This window comes from Hemicordylus capensis, chromosome 2 (genome assembly GCF_027244095.1).
Source record: "Hemicordylus capensis ecotype Gifberg chromosome 2, rHemCap1.1.pri, whole genome shotgun sequence".
Classification (NCBI taxonomy): Eukaryota; Metazoa; Chordata; class Lepidosauria; order Squamata; family Cordylidae; genus Hemicordylus; species Hemicordylus capensis.
In genome coordinates, this window is record NC_069658.1 from 45,349,435 (window position 1) to 45,369,100 (window position 19,666).

Genomic DNA, 19,666 nt, shown 5'->3' on the forward strand with positions numbered 1-19,666 from the left:
GAGCCTTTGGAGTCCAGCAGTATATAAAATAAAATAAAATAAAAATAGCACTAATCCTGTTACACTGAAAAGTTCATATTGGTCTCTGGGCTGTAATGTACCTAGGCCTGTAGATAGGGTTGCTACCTTTCCCCCCTCTCCCTGGCAGTACACCTGTCTCTAACAGCTTCATGGCACACAGACATTCAACAGGTGAATTCTCACCTCTTTGCTAGGGAAAGCTGTACATATTAAATTCCTGCCTCTCATAGCTGTTACAAGGACAGATGCTCTACCAGTTACCACCGGTTTGTCTGGTGGCGACCCAGAGGTGGGCCTTCTCTGTATCTGCTCCTGGGCTGTGGAATGCACTCCTGGCTGCAATCCGTAATTCGGGATCATCACTGTCCTTCAGGAGAGCCCTTAAGACCTAACTGTTTGGCCTGGCCTTTTAGGGTTTTAAATGGTTGAAAAACTGTTTCAAAATTGTTTTAAATGGCTGCCCTGGATCTCCAGGGGTTTTTAGCTGTTGAATTGTTTAATTGGTTTTGTTTTGTTTTGATAGTTCTGATTTTAACTGTTACTTGTTTTAATTGTTTTTACCTTGTTGTAAACCACCCTGAGCCATTTTGGAAGGGCAGTATATAAAATGAACAAATAAATAATAATAATAATACCAGGAAAAATGAGGCAGCAACTCTAAGTGTAACTAATCTGCATGTATATTTATTTATGACATTTATACTCTGCCCTTTCTCCAAGGAGTTCCGAGTGGCATGCATGGTTCTTCCTTCTCACTTTTATCCTAACAACCCAGTGAGGCTGGGAGAGAGTGACTGGCCCAAAGTCACCCAGTGAGCTTCATGACTGGGCAGGTCTCTTTAACCACTACACTGCACCCCTCTCTTATGCAACATAATACGTGGAGGTCTGATTCTTTGCCTTGTGTTCCTTCCAGGGAAACAGAGGTAAGCACCAGCCTACCAGCCATCTGCACAGAGATCTAATATTACTAGCCTTACGAAATCATCACAAAGATAGCTCCTCAAAATCATGAGGTGATTTTACATATTATGAGGTTGGTACAATAACATGGTGGTGTTCCTCTTTCTTAAAAGACATGCTTGTTCCATGGTTACAGAGGTCAACAGAAGAGACTTATTCTCTTTTGAAATGACTGCATAGAGCCAGTGATCCAATCCCTACGACACAGGCTCAACAGACATGGGTTTTCCTGTCCTGCAGTTGCAATGACCATCCAGGGCAGTCCAATATGTGAATTTGGATCTGGGTTCAAGTCCAACCATAAGCTCATAATCGGTGCCTCTGAAAAGTCACCCCACACCTCAGCCTCACTTTCTCATTTGCAAAATGGAGACAACAGAGTCCTCAGAGGGTTCTTGTGAAGGAGGACACATAAAGATTCTAATACCATAGTAGATTTCCTGTGGCCCATTTGCCCAAGCCCTTTCTTCCTGGCAAGCTGAATGAGATGCATTCTGGTAGTGAGCAAGCTAATAAACTGCTCTTTTCTGTGTCTTAAAGGACCACTGGCACTTAAAGGTATCATCGTGTCTTAAAGTACCACCCCTCTTTACTGAGGGAAGACTAGGTGATTAGCTTTTGGATTACACGGCCAGATTTTTATTAGGCAGTCAAAAGTTCACCTTCTGACCATTAAAACCAGGAACATAATGTATATACATGTTCAGTATTTTTTGTCGTAATTTCTCTGCTTTCTATTAATTACATTAGGGGGAAAGGACATTTAAGAGAACGTTTTCCGCTATGAGCCCCATCGCCCTTTGAGATCATCTGGAGAGGTTTGTCTACAATTGCCACGGGCTCATCGGGTGGCTACTCAGAGATGAGCCTTCTCTGTTGGTGTCCCTGGACTTTGGAATGCGCTCCCTGTTGAAATAAGAGCTTCCCCATCTCTGGCAACTTTTAAAAAGGCACTGAAGACACATTTGTTCACCTAGGCTTTTAATTAGATTTATAGTTTTTATAGTTTTTAATGTTGGGTTTTAAATGATTGTAATGTTTTAATAATTTTTAATTTTGTTTAATTAATATTGTTTTTGTTGTACACTACCCAGAAATGCGGTTTGGGGTGAAATATCAATATGCTGGATGAATAAATAAATAAACAAATAAATAGCAGAATGCAGCACTTTGCACATGCTCAGAACCATTTATATTTTTCATCAACATCTTTTAAAAAGCTACTTCATATCAGAGAAGGAGGAACAACACATTTTCTTACATTTGAGGGAGAGGGAGAGGGATATGACCAATAGTGCCACAAAGCTTCTTTTCTTTGCTAGCTTCCCAATGTTTGTGGGATGTTTAAAAGTAAGCATATGTACTTTTAAAAAAATGCTATTTTGTTATTTAATGTTTTTGTTAATGCTTTTTAACATTTACATGAAACCACGGGGCGAGATCATCAAGAGATTTGGTGCTGATGACACCCATATCTATTTCTCCATATCAGCATCATCAGGAGAAGGCATAACCTCCCTAAAAAGGCCTGCCTGGAGGTGGTAAAGGGCTGGATGAGGGATAACAAGCCGAGACTGAATCCAGATAAGTTGGAGGTACTTATTCTGTGGTGTCAGAACTCAAGAGACAATTTTGATCTGCAGGTTCAGGATGGGGGTCACACTTCCCCAGAAGGAACAGGTTCTCAGTCTGGGGGTGCTTCTGGATCCTAACCTCTCCCTGCTGTCCTAGGCTGAAGTGGTGGCCAAACGTGCTTTCTTTCAGCTTTGGCTGATATGCCAGCTGCGTCCGTTTCTTGAGATGAACTACCTCAAAACAGTGATACATCTGCTGGTAACCTCTAGGCTGGATTACGGCAATGCACTCTATGTGGGGCTGCCTTTGTACGTAGTCCAGAAACTGCAGTTGGTTCAGAACACGGCAGCCAGGTTGGTCTCTGGGTCATCTCGGAGAGATCATATTGCTCCTATACTAAAAGAGCTACATTGGCTACCAATAAGTTTCCAGGCAAAATACAAAGTGCTGGTTATAACCAATAAAGCCCTAAACAGCTGAGGCCCTATGTATTTAAGAAAACGCCATGAGTCCCACCCCCAATTGAGATCATCTGGAGAGGTTCATCTGCAGTTGCCACCAGCTTATCTGGTTGCTACACAGGGATGGACCTTCTTGGTTGCCGACCCGAGGCTCTGAAATGTGCTTTCTGCTGATATAAGAGCCTTCCCATATCTGACAACTTTTAAAAAGTCTCTAAAGACTCAATTTGGGGAGGTCTACAAATTCAAGGGAAAACAACAACAACAACAAATAGTAAGCTGCTTTGGTTTTAACATAGGTCAAGAAACATAGGATATTAAAATAAAGATAAATAAATGGACTAATCATGACAGGTAGGCGTACAGTACTTGTCAATCTCTTTCCAAGCAATTAGGACTGAAGAAATTAACTGGAATGAAACTGACTGATGAATTTGCTCATTTTCCCTGCTCTCTCTCCATCCTGGCTTGAACTCACCAGCAGTGTGTTCCAGACATGGCTGGCTGCCAGACAATCAGCAAGCTCTCTGCCATAATATTCCAGTCATTTTAGATAAATTTGCAGGGAGGGGGGGATCCCAAAGTTTTGAAAATTGGCACAGATGTTGAGGACACTGTTCTAAGTAACATCTTAGAAGTCCTGATCGTTATGACTTGAGTTTTGGCTGCCATCTTGGAAAAATGACACTACCACACATTTTCAGTCACATGAAACTAAAAACAAAGAAGGAAAGTCCATCACTGCCATTGGCTTTCAACATTCTGATTTAGATGAAGGTGATGTCCCTGAGCAAAGTTATGAATGGGATATTCCCAGTATAAACCAAGCTCTGAAGAAAATAAGATTTTTCTAAATTGCAGCTTGTGGATTAGGCCTAAAAAGGATACCATATTTAAAAAAATGCTCCAGTACTCTACCTCTTGGATGGTGTGGAAATGAGAATGTAGGAGGCATCTTTCATGAACTGCATGTACTTGGCCCTCCTTGCAATCCTTAAACTGCATAGCAAAAAAGAAGGGGGTAACCCCCTCTTGTGACTGACAGTAAATTTCATGTTCCTTAATTACATGTAAGTTGGGTTTTGCAGGAAAAGTTAATATTAATGTGCTACAGACAAAAACCAGGGATGGTCCAGTCGCCATGAAGTAGAGTTCCATGGAAACCTTCACTTTATGGCAAAACTGTTGGTTGTAATTTACACTGAATACCACATTTTTATAGAGAATTTGATGCTCTACAATTTTTGTATTTGACATTTTCCCATCAGAGCAACGGTTTGAGAGAGATATATGAAAAATGATTCTTGGTGGTCATTTTCCCAAGATGGCGGCCAAATCTCAAGTCGTAATGATCAGGATTTTTAGTATATTACTTATATCATTGTTCTCAACATCTGCACCAATTTTCAAAATGTTGCCCGCCCCTCTATTTGCTAAAAATTGAGCTGAAAGGACTGGACTATAAGTGAAACAGAACTTCCGCATGAAGGTGCCATTGCTCCTTCCATAGCTGCTCACCTGTGCTTTTTTCTGTAGTGTTCGTAATTCCACAGACTCTGAGCTCTGCAATAGACCTGAAAAGGCTTTAGGAAGTTCTTGAATGGAGTCCATCTGCACACAGTCCACATACAGTTCGGCTTTGCTGGAGCCACGTTGCAAGCTGCTTAGCCTGAGGAGGACTGCATGGCGCTTCCCATCAGCCAGCAACACATTGCTGAAGATCACGGCGTTTAATTTCCCATCGTTCCTCAAATATCGAAGGGAGACTAGCACAAAATAACAGTATTGTAAGGTGAGAATGCAATGTAACTGGTCTACAGCAAAATATCTGCTGACAGGGCAGGAAATGCATGGAAGTACCAGTGAATTCTTGCCAGCTTGGCTGTTCTTAGTATAATCCCGTCTATTGTGATAATTCAACTTCCCAGGCAGTCAAATGTATATGCCAGGTGGAATATTCTCTTAGATGTGGATAAAAATACAGTAAGCCTGCTCACATGAGCATCCCTACCCAGGCTTAGTAGCCCTACCTAAGTAGAGGTGCTAGTGTGAAGCACCAGGATCGAGGCTGATCATGCTGGCTAGCCCGAGAATTTTCCTCAGGCTTTTACTGAGGTAAGAGGGTGCACACACACCCTCTTACCTCAGTCCCCAGTAATCCTGCAGTCCAAGCCACCATAGAGGCTGGGGGAAGGAGCGCCCCGGCCTCTAGAAAGCCTTCAATGCATCGTGCAAGCAGCACGGTGCATTGTGGACTTTCTGGAGGCCAGGCATCGAGGCTATTCCCATGATCAGGTGAAATAGGGCTAGGGGAGCCTAGCCTGATTTCGCCTGACTGTGAGAACCACCAGGCTCGCAGGCAAGACCGGTGGCCTCCAGGCAGTTAACCCGCCAAACTACCCCTCCTCTTAAACCAGGTTTGTGGAACAAGCACTCACGCAGGGCATGCTGGATCTTCTGGGGGGCTGCACGGCCCCCGATCCTCCCAGCCCCCGCCAGCTCCGTAACGGAGTCGGCAGTCTTGTGGGCGGCCGATCCAGCCGCCCAGGGCTACTGCCCTGCTCATCTGCGGGAAGAGCGGGCTAAGCCCACTCTCCCCGCTAACCCCCTCATGGCTCTTCTCACTCATTGTAAGAAGAGCGTCATCCTTTTCCCCAGCCTCCCTGCTGTTGCGCTGCTCACTGCAGCCGCGCTCATCTGAAAGCATGGTGCAGTGAGGAGGACCTCAGCAATGATCATGTGAGGGAAAGGCAGGATCGTGCCTGCATCCCACCCACCCCACACACATCCCTTCCTGGCTCTGAGGAAAGAGGTTGTGTGTATGACCTCATTAGCTAACAACAGAGAAAACATACACTACTGAAATCTAGTAACTAGGGTAATGGACTTGAATCACGAAGAGCTCTGGGTTCAAGCCATATCCCTGGCCACAGATGTGGTGGGTGGCCACAGGCAAACCCCTAGTTGTTAGCTTCAATTTCCAGTTAGTAAATCAGACATAGTAAGGGGGTCTACCTTGTAGCAGGGCTGTCCTGAGCAAGACACTTCAGTGCCTGAGGCAGAAAATCCAGATAGTATCAATCTCCCCTCCATGTTAAATAAATTAAATACCTGTTTGTTTACTGGTCTTTAATGTTGCCTCAAATTTTCTGCCTAACTAGACTTAATGTGGGAGATCTGTGATCAGATCTCTTAACGTTTTTTTTTTTTTTTAAAGCAACTACATGGGGTAGGGTTCATTCATGACCACAGGGCTTGGAGAGGGATTTAACCTTTTTCTCCCCATACCATTTGGGGAAAGGAAGTTACAATATGGGTCTCTACCCCCTCAACCCCCTCAATGAATAATTACAGGTCTCTCCCCTCAACCCCCTCAATGAATAATTACAGCTTTGGTGGTAGGATTTGAATTGGGGAATGGCGTGGAGAAAAACTAAAAATAAACAGATTTGCAAGCCCGATCCAAATCCAGCCCCTCTTCATGGCTGTTTTAGGCAAAGACAAAGATGCCAGGAAAGCTGATCACTCACATATCTAGTTTGGCAACCTGAGCAGGAGTACAAAATGGGTCAAAGCAGGATATGTATGCTTACAACTATTAAAAGAAAAACCAGAGATATATTATTCAAGGTTGGGCAACAGAAGGCAGCATTTTTATTTTTTTTTAAACCTAGATTTACAACATCTCAGGAACACGTACAGGCAGGACTGTGGGGTGGTAAATGAGTCACAGGTGCGGCTTGTTCCTTTTTAAAAAAAATGCTTTTATTAGTATTATAAGTAGAAACAGAAAGGTTACATCTCTGAGAGTCCAACAAAACCATACAAGTTGACATACAACATCTTGTCCATCAAAAAAACCATAAGAAGAATACAATAATATTAATTGTGTCTAAAAGATCGAAGACTAGGCATCAATAGCCATCAATAAAGAATCTTGAACCCCTCAAGGAAAAATCACCCCCAACCTAATTGATCATCATACTGTCAAGCAGTCTAAAGAGGAGAGAACCAACCCAGCCATGACATACAAAATATCAGTAATGTAAATAATTCAAGCACAGAACCAGACATCCTCAGTGCTCTGCAGTATGGGCTCTCCCCCAACAAACCCACAAGCTCAAAAGTGTTGTTAAATATTAATGATTAGTTTCTATATTCTATAGGAGAGAATGTGAGTTCCAGGTGCAGCTTGTTCCTAATCCCCTCTCCCTGCCCTGGCCGCCTCCATCTGCCTTGATTTGCCCACCACTGTGTTAACCCCATACACACAAGCGGGTTAAAGAGAGCCAGCATGGTGTAGTGGTTAGAGTGCTGGACTAGGACCGGGGAGACCCGAGTTCAAATCCCCATTCAGCCATAATACTAGCTGGGTGACTCTGGGCCAGTCACTTCTCTCTCAGCCTAACCTACTTCACAGGGTTGTTGTGAGGAGAAACTCAAGTATGTAGTACACCGCTCTGGGCTCCTTGAAGGAAGAGCGGGATATAAATGTAAAAATAACTAAATAGATAGATAAATAAATAAATATTCATCCAGTTGGGGAACGGAGAGAATAACTGGGTGCAAGGTTAATGCAGTGGCGAGCAAAACAAATCACACCTGTAGATCATTTACCACCCCATCTGCCCCACCCATACAGGCCACTCCTTACAGGGAGCAATAGCAGCAATGAATTCTTGGTATTCCTACAGCAATATCCTTAAAGGTACAGTATCCTACTTCACTCACCCCAAATTTCACCACAAGGGCCAAGTGAGGAGTAACTTGTTATGTATTATGCACTACACTGCCTGGACCATTCCGCGTATTTAGCCTGATTCAGCCTTTGTCATTTAGTTGTTCGAGTGGCTGCGGAGTCCATATCAGGCTCCCTAGCATAGTTTTTGATCTGACCTTGACATAATGGCGGACATCCTGACAAATGCTGCGTGCGTGCTTCTATCAGTGTTCACACAACGGTAGCTCCCGCACTAGTTTCCACGTTTCTGAAGTGTTGGCCCTCTTGTGAAAGAGCATAAATACTTTTGGAGATCCCTTGTGCACCAAAACACTCTGTAGAAGTGGAAACCTGTCCCTGTTCATCCGATATGTGTTTCCGCACTAACAGAGCACTTCCGGAGCGCGAGGGAGCTGTCAAAGTATTTGCACTCTTGCCCAAGACTGCTCACACTTTGGAGCACAAAGACTAGCATGAGAACTACGTGTGTGTGTGTGTGTTGATGTTAGAAGCATCATGCACACAGCAGTAGCCAGGACATCAGCCAATGTGAGTCTTGGCAAATCCCAGGAATTTGCAAGCTTGACAATATGATAGGCATTTTATTTAAGAGAATAACACAAGGAAAAGCATACGTGCTAAGCAGATCTGGACCTGGATCTGGATCCCTGGATCTGGAGCATGCTCAATGCAGCAGGAAGAACTAGAAAGTAGGAAAGGGCGGAGGAGCCCTCAGTTGGCCAGTGGCCATGAGACAGCATTGCCTGGGGGTAGTTGGATTGGATGGAAGATCAAGGTTCATCTGAGGGGGTGGAATACTTTTTTTGGAGAGAGCAGGGGGAAATGCTTGCAAGGACCAAAGACACAATTATATTTAAAACAGCTGTGCTTCTGCACCCTTCCACTGTGGGAAAAGTTTGAATTAATGGTGCCAACTGACAAGGAAAAGTTCAGTTGTTCTCATTGTTGAGAAGCAAAAAAAAAAAAAAAAAGCCTGCTGTTTCACTTCTGAAAAGCAATAAAAAGAGTTTCAATTTAGGATACCAGAAATCCCATCTGATATTTAAATAAGCTTCAAAGAGTTGTTATTAAATGAGCTCACATTGTGTTAAAGAATATCTGGGTTTAAAGGTGGGCAGATTTTTCTCTGAGTATATCTCCAGGTGAAAGGGAAGAACAGAAAAAAGTACTAGACAATGCGGACCTCAGGGGAGTCCGTTGGATATATTAGGAGGGTCAGGGACCCAAGAGTGGAAATTTAGAATAACAGATGGTTTTGTGATTATTTTGTCCATATTTGAAACTCTCTAACCTAACTAAAAAACTTTTATTTTCCCCTCTGTGTGTGTGTTTTAATTACCATTATAATAATTTGAGAAGGAAAGGGGAGCAGATTTATCATAAAAATAGTGCATCTGTCACTAATCACTAGTTCAGATGGTTCTATGCAGATCAATCTATTCTTAGCAGAACTCAAGTAAGGGAGTTTAATATGACATCTAAGAATATTTGCAAGCAATTATTTCTGTACTACAATAGGAGTCACTTTCCCCATTACTGCTACTGATCCAGCAGCAGTAGCTCAAAAGTTAGGCAAATGTGCTGGAGAAGCAGGGGGAGCCTTCCTACAGGAGAAAAAGCAATTCACTCCCCCTCCGAATTCCTAATTAGAGTTGCTTCCCCTGGTCTCACATGTCAATAGGTCCATTCACACATTATGTTCAGCACTCAAGCAAGTGTACAGCATACACAGGTAGAGTATCTGTACACAGATCCAGCCATTCATATTGAACACAGGTAAAGAAGTACACTTCCCACCTGTACCATGCATTTGAAGGGCCTGTACCCAGGTTCACTTTTAAAAGGAATACAGGTACAGGCATTCACACAAACACATGTACACAGGCATCTGTACACTTGTACAGCAATGCATAATGTCTGAATCAGGTTAATGGATTGGTGAAATTAATTTGACTGGGGGCTGGTTCAGATGATCATCAGCCTCTACACATGAGGCGGATGGGGTCATGCCGAGATCAAGCCTGTCCTGACATCATTGAAGGACTTCCCAACAAACTGCTGGGGTGTCCCTTTAATTGCATGAGAGGAGTGATAATCTGAATCGCCCCTTTACCTATGCTACAAAGCTGTGTTTAAACAAGATTTTGTAGTGAGTGTTGGAGGGCAATTCGGATTATCACCCCTCTCACAGGATTAAAGGATGCCCTGACAGCATGTTGGGGCATCCTGCAATGGTGATCATCTGAACCAAGTCTGGGTCACAAACAGCTTTCGGTCTTGATAATCTGCCCCCTAACATTTTTTTCAAGAGAGAGGAAAGAATGTGTTCTTGAAGGACAATATTGTGTTGAAATTGACTAGACCAGATTGCAAGGAGGTTCTGGTCTAGTTAGTTCCACTCTTCAGGAAATGGTTTTGAATTGTGGGACTGAATTGTGTTTTACTTTTTTAAAATGGCCTGTCTAAGTGCTAGTATATCTGTGGATATGCAGCCACCTTTTCACATAACAGTAATATTTCAAATTTTAAAATGAGTTCCAGTACTGCTCCAGGCATGTACACTCCCATGACAGTCACACAACATCATGTGTCTGTCTATTGCAGCCATTCTGGTCATGCTCCTAATTTTAAGCTTTGCCCCAATATAGATTTGAAGTACTATGAAAAACTGTAAAGCCAGTTTGACCAAAGACCATGGAGAGGCCCCAGAAATAAATGTGTGTACTGCAGGCATTGACAGCTTTAATACACTACCTCCAAAACTTAAAAAACAAACACAACTCTTCTTTTTGTTTGCTTAAAAGCAGCAAAACTCTTAGACTCGACTGCAAAAATAAAATTTTGGGCCTAGACTTTCTGTATTGGTTGAATTCCATATTTGGAACATTCCAGTGCAAATCTCTTTCAATGAATAACATGTCCTTGCTTAGCTGCCAGTCCTTTAATTATCTGGTGTGTGCATAAGCTTAGTAGCAAAGCCTTCCCACTTTCTCTGAGGTGTAAACTTGTCTTTTCACGGCTCACATTCTGTGCACTGTTAGCAGGGCGGCGGAGAGCAACGTGGCTGCAAAAATGCTGTCTTGGTGCTCAGCCCAGAGTGGTGCCAAGTGGGCAGATGCATATAGAGGGAAGATGGGGAACAATTTTTGCTGCGACCCTCAGGGACACATTCTGAAGCCAAAAAGTACTTATGCAGGGAGGGTCATGTCCAGGGATATATTCCTGGCAGCAAATATGGCTTTCTGTAGGAAGGAGAGCGAAGTGGACATCGCTTCCCAATCCACCTCCTCACATTATGCAGTGAGGCGACCCTACATTACCTCTAGTCTACCGTCTCCTAGCAATCTCATATGGCTATGGAGAACATGATTTTAATTCTCTGTTTTGTGACTCTTTTGTTTGCAATGTACGTCGACAATGAGTTCAGTGGTAACTATTAGCCTGAGAAGGGGGATATTTTTTAAGCGGCTCATTAATGTTTTTATGAACCCTGCTCTACACTCATACTATAGTAGTGTAACATAATTATGGTTCTGTGACAGGAACTGTGATTCTTCGCTAGGCCTTGGTGCTTTTAAAAAGAACATTACTTTGCCTGCAATCCTTAATGTAAATAAGCAATTTACAATGTTTTTCTATATTTCTGGGGGGAAAGAATCAGAACATAAGAACATAAGAACAGCCCTGCTGGATCAGGCCTAAGGGCCACCCAGTCCAGCATCCTGTTTCACACAGTGGTCCACCAGATGCTGCTGGAAGCCACAGGCAGGAGTTGAGGGCATGCCCTCTATCCTGCTGTTACTCCCCTGCAACTGGTACTCAGAGGCTGGAGGTGGCCTATAGCCATCCAACTAGTAGCCGTTGATAGACCTCTCCTCCATGAAGTTATCCAAATCCCCTCTTAAAGCCATCCAGGTGGTTGGCTGTCACCACATCTTGTGGCAGAGAATTCCACAAGCTGATTATGTGTTTTTTGAAAAAGTACTTCTATTTGTCGGTCCTAAATTTCCTGGCAATCAATTTCATGGGATGACCCCTGGTTCTAGTGTTATGTGAGAGGGAGAAGAATTTCTCTCTATCCACTTTCTCCACACCATGCATGATTTTATAGACCTCTATCATGTCTCCCTGCAGTAATCTTTTTTCTAAACAAATTTATTATTATGAGATTAGATAATAATGATTAATCTAATCATCATCATCATCATCATCATCATCAGATTATTATGAGATTAGATAATTTATAATTATCTAATCTCAGAGGCTAGAGGAGAAAAAGTTTTAGGCTCAGCCTAAAGAAAAGGCCCACCTAGAGAAGATCTGAAGTAGTAAAGTTATTATTAAGCAGGTTTTCATATCCATCTTCCAGGGCCCATGGAAGGGCTTTCTCTGGTGCTGCCCCTTTACTCTGGAACTCTCCCCCTCCCCATATATGGTCTGCCTCCTCCCTTTCAGCCTTTAAATCTTTATTGAAGACATTTCTTTTCCGCCAGGCATTTGCCCTTTAATTTAAGATGGTTTTTAAATATATCTGTCACCTTAAGTGGTGCAGCAGGGAAATGCTTGACTAACAAGCAGAAAGTTGCTGGTTCAAATCCCCGCTGCTACTATATTGGGCAGCAGCAATATAGGAAGATGCTGGAAGGCATCATCTCATACTGCACGGGAGGAGGCAATGGTAAACCCCTACTGCAATCTACCAAAGACAACCACAGGGCTCTGTGTCACCAGGAGTCGGCATCGACTCGATGGCACACTTTACATCTATCTATCTATCTATCTATCTATCTATCTATCTATCTATCTATCTATCTATCTATCTATCTCGGATGCTGTTCTTTCTTTGTACACTGCCCTGAGTCTGTGGATTGGGTGGTATATTAAATCTTTTAATAAACAAACAAGCAAACAAACAAACAAAATATCTCCCCTTCTCCAAACTCATTAGGGCTTTATCTAAATATCCATCTCCCCTCTCTCACCTAAGACCCTGTCAAAACTTAACAAAAAGTAAAACTTTACCTTATCTGCTTAGAATGAATGGTAAGGAAGTAACAAAAGAAGCTGGCAGACAGTAGCAGCCTCAGAGTCCAATGCGGCTTTGTTGCTGCTGGACAAGAACTAACGAGCACCAGATTACCCATCCTAGGCCCTGCCAATGAATAGCTACTGCTCCTCCTTCTCTTTTCTGGTGGCTCACTGGGAAATTCACTTTTCTTCATGATTAGCAGGAGCAGAGAAGAGCCCTCACCACTCCTTGAAAAAGAAACTCTGAATTCCTCATTATTTCACTACTTATTTTGAATCAGTTACCATGGGGGGTGGAGGAGTGGTGGTGTTTCCGTTCTGGTTCAGGTTTAAGACAACCTTGATAATTTTGATTCAGGTTCACCTCAGCCCAAAAGAGTTTTGCAGCATGTGGAGAGGGGTGATTCCAGGGCAGAGCAACCATTGGATGAACAGGTTCAAAGAACCCAGGCTGCCACCAATCAGGGGCCACAAGCGTGGCCCCAGACACGCCCCCCCCGACATCAGATGTGGGGGCATTATTTCGGTCCCAAGTGGGGCTGCGCAGCCTGGTTTGGAGCCGAAATCGGCCCGCACTGCGTTGGCAGTCCCCCAGAGCTGCCTTAGCACCTGAACCAGGGGTGTCAAACTGCGGCCCTCCTGCAGATGTTGGCTTACAACTCCCATCATTCTTGGGAACTGGCCACTGTGACTAAGGCCAACAATAGATGGAGCTCTGCAGTTTGACACCCCTGACCTAAACAATTGGACTCATATGCAAACATATTGGGGCTATTCCCATGATCGGGAAAAATCGGGCTAGGAAAGCCTAGCCCAATTTTTTCCGATCGTGGAAACCATTGGGCTCGGCTGCGAGCCCAGTGGTTCCTAGGCGGGTAACCCGCTTAAGTGCCCCTGCCCCTAGCCCGGGTTTGCGGAACGAGTGCGCCGCAAAACCGGGCTCCCTGATCGTGAGTAGCCGTGGTGCGGCTCCACGCCATGGCTACTCATGAGTAGACCCCCGGCCGGGGGTCTCCCCAGTATGCCCTGTGCGCTCGCGCAGGGCATACTGGGGCTTCCGGGGGGTGCGGCCCCTGAGCTCCCCAGCTCCCGCCGGCTCCGTCATGGAGCCGGCAATTGTGTGGCGGCCGATCTGGCTGCCCAGGGTTCCCTGCCCAATTGTCTGCTTGGCACGCTCTCCCTGCAGCTTTGCAAAAAGCGGGTCTCACGGATCGTGAGACCCGCCTCATTATCTTTCTTCCTCCACAGGTAATCCCTCAAACTGTGTACATACCCACTAAGGTACACGTACACAAAATATTTAACTAAGCCAAATTTTTCAAACTCACAAATGCGCAGATTGTTCAGTTGATAAGGTTGGTGGTATAAAACCCAAGAACACACCCAGAATACTGAAAACTATTCCATAGCACATATGTGTCATAAAGGTGGCACAAACTCATGGACTGGCAAACTCCTCCTTGATATTGACCTAATATCTTCAGAGCTCAGTTGCAGGCAGGCAGCAAAACCAAGAGGTTGACTGAACCCCTGGTGAGCTGCCATAAGTTACTGCTGGGTTGCTTTTGGCTTGATGGATCATATACTGTACTGTTCATACCTCTGGATGTAAACTTAACAATATATTAATCAAATATTTAAATTCAATTAACCAGATATTTAAATTCAGTAATTGGCTAGGATGCAACTTGATCTATCAGATACATGCTTATAACACAATTATTTTGCTTTCTGAAGAGAACGGCACACATTTTTCATGCTGTACATTTATGAATTTACCATATCATGGCAGAGCTTCACACAAGTCAGTGCTGTGGCTCTAAACAAGTGCATTCCTCTCAACCAAAAGCGCTTTCTGTCATGTGGCTGATCTTATAAGGCCTTTCCAATAGGAATGTTTATCTTGCACAGTCAAAGCTAAACTTCGGGATCAACTAAATTAAGTTCCCATCTTTCATATGCTGAATGCAGCCTGTGCGTGTATCTATTGAAATTCCTCAGTAATTTGAAACAGTGATTTCCCAAGGGGGAAAAAGAAAGCAAAAAAATGGACGTGATTCTTTGAGAACCATTCATCACGGGCGACTTAGCTGGCAGAGCGATACCAGTTGACTGTCTCCCAACAGGCGAATCAAGGCAGTTCAAGAATGCATAAAGGGCAGAGACAGGATGTTGTCATAAGCTAATGCTCATATTTGTCTGAAAAGAGGAATGCAACAAGTATGCTGGTAGACTGCAAGAAGCAATGCATTCAAATTGTATTAACGTTAGGCTTCTTTCTTGGTCTCATCACTGGTAAGACCTGGGCACCACACATCAAGAAGGATGTCAGCAAGATTAAAAGATTTCACATGTGGCCCTAAGAACAGGGGCGTAACTATAATAGGGCAAGGGGAGACAGTTGTCTGGGGGCCCACTGCCTTGGGGGGCCCCCAGAGGCAAGTCCCATGACTGACTCCCCCAGCTGCGCACCTGTCCGGGCTTCCTTCAGTTTTATTTATTTATCAGTTGTATTCATCCTCCGAAATTGATGTGCGTGTTAAGACCTGGAGCTACCAGAACAGCATGTCTTTCTCTAGTACCATTAAATGACTTGCATCATCCACAATTTACAAAACCTTTAAAAAAATAATTTAGGGTGATGTTCTATTGTGGCGCACACACACACACACACACACACACACACACACACATGCTTTTTGTTACCACTATTCAGCCTCATTTAAGATTTCTTTACTTCATGAGCTGAGCTTCAGTAAGGGGGGTGCATTTTAAAATCTTGTCTCTGGGCCCACTACAACCTTGCTACGCCCCTACCTAAGAAGATGATGCAATGGTCCAGGACAGGGTTAGCAAACTGGTAGTCCATAGACTGGATCTGGATGGCTCCTACAACCCTACTCAGTTTTAGATAGGAGTTGTAAATGTTTGCCCACAGTTTCACTTATAAGGAAAAGAAAACAACTGTGCATCTCACTATTAGATTGTTTGTAATACACATATTAGGGTTGTGAATCAAAGCAGACTGAGAATGGGACCCAATTCAATGCTGACCCTATTGGACAATTTTTCATCACATTGGGTACAGTTGCCCAATAGCACCTGATCCAATCAGATCTGATACAAGGGTGTCCGATACACTCTGTATTGGTTTGGACTGGATTGTATTGATGGGATATCTTGACTTGATCCAACAGCATGCCACAATTGTTACAGACACTGCCTATTGCACTGGCAATTTGTTGCACTCAGATCAGATCCGATTCCAGTTTTTCAGCACAGTCCTAAAAACATTTATTTGCAATGCTGTGCCAAAGAACATGTAACCAGAACTGTGAAGCACTTGCAACTAGATGGCAGCAACTTTATTCAAGAGTCAGTTTGTGGCAATATACACTTCTGGCCCCCAGACCATTGTCTGGAGACTGAAGTGGCTACAGAGAATACAGAAGTCGTCCATCACTGGGCTGGAAGAAAAACTATAAAAATAAAGCCCTTAGGTATTCAATATGGAGAACTGATAAAGGAGAAGAGAATGTATAGATAAGCAGCAGTGGGCTCAGTGGTTAGTTTCTGAGAGGAAACATACTGGTATTCAGCCTCAAACCTATCTTGAAAAGAGGAAGCGCTTTCCTCTAACCCCAGATGTGTTGGTTTGGCTGCAGCTACTCTGCAATAAGGGGGAAATACTTTGCATCTTTTTGGAGACAGTGGCCAGCATCTCCCTGCATGCAGAAAGCATCTATAGCGCTTAGTAATCCAGAGTCTCACAGCACGTACAGAGGGTGGAATTATTTGTCTCATCCTGGGATAGCTAAGGTTGTCTGTAAGGCTACTCCCATGATTGTCCTGGGCAGATGGGGAGGGCACGGTGGGGGGAGGCTGCTTTCCACTTACCTTCCCTCCCAGACGACCAAGCAGGTCGGCTTTGGTGTGCCTCCCACACGTTCACACGGACAGGCCTGTTCCATGTAGCTCCATGAAGCACGGAGCAAGCCTAGGTGGAGGGATCTGGAGTCGGAACTTGTTGTTCTAGCCGCCAGGCATGCCTCAGTGCAACGCGTGGCACACACGTTGCATGGGGGATCCCCCCCCCCCCGCCATGGGTGCTTTATGCGCCCATCTCTGTGATTCCTCGGGCTGCATGCAACCTGAGGAATCACACAATTCCTGGTAGCTGGGTTAAGGGTGCAAGAGCATCCTTAACCTCAGCTAAAAGCAGGGTTTATTAAGTGGGGTAGGCAGGAAGGGAGCAGAGGGATGTGAGAGGATCTCACCACTTCTCACGAGCAGCCTAATCCTGCTTGGGGAAGCCCAAGCAGGGTTAGGCTGGTTGTAAGAAAAGCCTCTGTATCATCTTGACCATTGGAGACAGTGGTGCTGTGTTCAGAATGCCTCTGCAGTCTAGAGTAATTCAGTGTGTGTGTGTGATTTTTGCTGATTTCTCCTTCTTAAAGGTTAGGGTTAGGGTTAGGGTTAAGGGTTAAGGGTTAAGGGTTAGGATCTTTAACACCTCTAAATATGTCACTAAGGGTCTCACAGCCTCCACTGGTCAAGATGATACAGACAGCTCTAGCTATCCCAGGATGAGGCAGGTAATCCTGATGGACCTTTTTTTCTTCCTGAGCTCTTAGGATAATTCTGTCCACTGGGAATGTCTATAAAAAACCTCTTAGAAATGCAAAGCAATTACGCAAGATCTCCTTGTGCAAGAGACATTCTGAAGGGAATATGCCCAATACCGGTAGCACCCACATCCAATTTTCTAAGGTGCACAAAAACATATTTGTGCATATTAGGTGCACAAAAACATTTTCACTTTTTGCCTTTCATAGGACCTACCTTTATTCACCCGCCCCATCACTGTGAATTCAAAATATTTCCTGTTTTCAGCAGAGGAATATAGCCCAAATACAACAGCTGTGCTTTTGGGTTGCAGTTTGAATGTTGAGAGCACATAGACTTCGTTCAGTTTTGAATCAGCAAGCGTTTGTTGCAGGAAGGTTTTTACTAGTCTCTGGCTGGGAGTTGAAAGAAGATCGAACACTATAAAAATGGGAGAAAGAGTTTAATGAGATGGTGATGACAATATACTAGCAAAATGTATGAGAGGAGGAAGGCTTTCTATAGTGCAAAGACTCTTGGAGCAGCTTTTCATGAGGCAGGGTGAGGCAGTAACCTCAGGCGGAAGATTATTGGGACACTCTTTTATAGCTGCTTCCCTTATACACACACAAGAAAATACCATGCAGATCAACTAAAAGTTTATTCAAGGGTGGGGGAGAACATTTTTTCCTTCTCCTCCCCCCTGCTTTTCTTTCAGACTCCACCCCCACCCTCGCTCTCTACAGGATCTCCACTGGGACAAACTTCTCAAATGCACAACATAAAAGATTACTCGATAGAAAACAACAGGCACCAGCAGAATGGCAAGATGCTCCCTTCCATTACCATCAGAGCAGCTCTTCAGGACCAACCCGACCTTTACAGTCTTTGCAATGAGTGCCTCTTCTCATACTCCTTGTAAAGCTGACAAGAATCACAAGGAAGCTGCTAGCAATCTTCCCACCTCCCTGCCGCCTGCGCCTCTTTCAAAGCGTGCAAAGGTTTTGGAAAAGGGGCTGGCCCCCAGAAGGATCATGGGGCAAGGCAGCAGTTGGCACCTTGCCTCATGTGCCAGAATTCCGTGGAGCACCCCTGAGGCTGCAGTGCATCTCTGTGTACTTGCACAAGATGTACTGCAACCCTTTGTAGGATCCTTGTCAGTGAACACCAAGCCTCTAGGGCCTTGTTCAGACAATACTGCCCCTTACATTCTTTCTACATGTGGTGGAAGAGTGAAGTTGTGCCTTCCCACCTGCCCACTGGGCACAACTGGCCCACTTCCAGCACCCCAAACATTCCCACATGTATGTGCAAATAAATTCCAATGCATATAGGTTTAAATCAGCCCCCCCGCCCACAAAAAATCAGCAGTTGACCATGTGTTTGGAACCCACGTGCATTGTATCTTTTGCACATACACCCTGTTCAAACATTATGCCCATCATGTATGGTCTTTTGGGATAAGAACATAAGAACAGCCCTGCTGGATCAGGCCCAAGGCCCATCTAGTCCAGCATCCTGGAGCCCTCCCTCCAGCTGTTACTCCCCTGCAACTGGGACTCAGAGGCATCCTGCCTTTGAGGCTGGAGGTGGCCTTTAGCCCTCTGACTAGTAGCCGATGATAGACCGCTCCTCCATGAAGTTATACAAACCCCTCTTAAAGCCATCCAGGTTGTTGGCTGTCACCACATCTTGTGGCAGAGAATTCCACAAGCTGATTATGCATTGTGTGAAAAAATACTTCTGTTTGCTGGTCCTAAATTTCCTGGCAATCAATTTCATGGGATGACCCCTGGTTCTAGTGTTATGTGAGAGGGAGAAGAATTTCTTTCTATCCACTTTCTCCACACCATGCATGATTTTATAGACCTCTATCATGTCTCCCCGCAGTCGTCTTTTTTCTAAACTAAATAGCCAATACAATATACAATACAAGTGTTGTAGTCTTGCCTCATAAGAAAGGTGCTCTAGGCCCCTGATCATCTTGGTTGCCCCCTTCTGCACCTTTTCCAGTTCTACAATGTCCTTTTTTAGATGTGGTGACCAGAATTGTATGCAGTCATGTATAATACATTTCCTATTATAATCAATGGTACTTAGAAATGTTTCACTTTGGCTGAATCATGTCCTATTTTTTTTAATGTCTATTTTTTCCAACAGTTTATTTATTGAATTACTTTAGTCCTGAATCTGAAAAAGTAAAGTAGATCAAAGGACATTAACTGAAACGAGATTAAAACTTGCCCCGGTTGATACCTATTCCTTCAAATTA

The 19,666-nt window shown here is 44.1% G+C and overlaps 1 protein-coding gene across 1 annotated transcript in view; it reads right to left on the reverse strand.

Annotated features, from left to right (window-relative positions):
* Positions 1-17,726, reverse strand: part of THBS4 (thrombospondin 4) — a 55,065-nt gene extending 37,339 nt beyond the window's left edge. Inside the window, exons 1-2 of the mRNA XM_053303415.1 lie at positions 17,632-17,726; positions 4,539-4,786 (exon numbers count right to left, since the gene is read on the reverse strand). Of these exons, the coding sequence (XP_053159390.1) occupies positions 4,539-4,786; positions 17,632-17,650 (267 nt within the window). The 5' untranslated portion in view covers positions 17,651-17,726. The remainder of the gene's footprint in view (positions 1-4,538; positions 4,787-17,631) is intronic.
* Between the last annotated feature and the right edge of the window lie 1,940 nt (positions 17,727-19,666).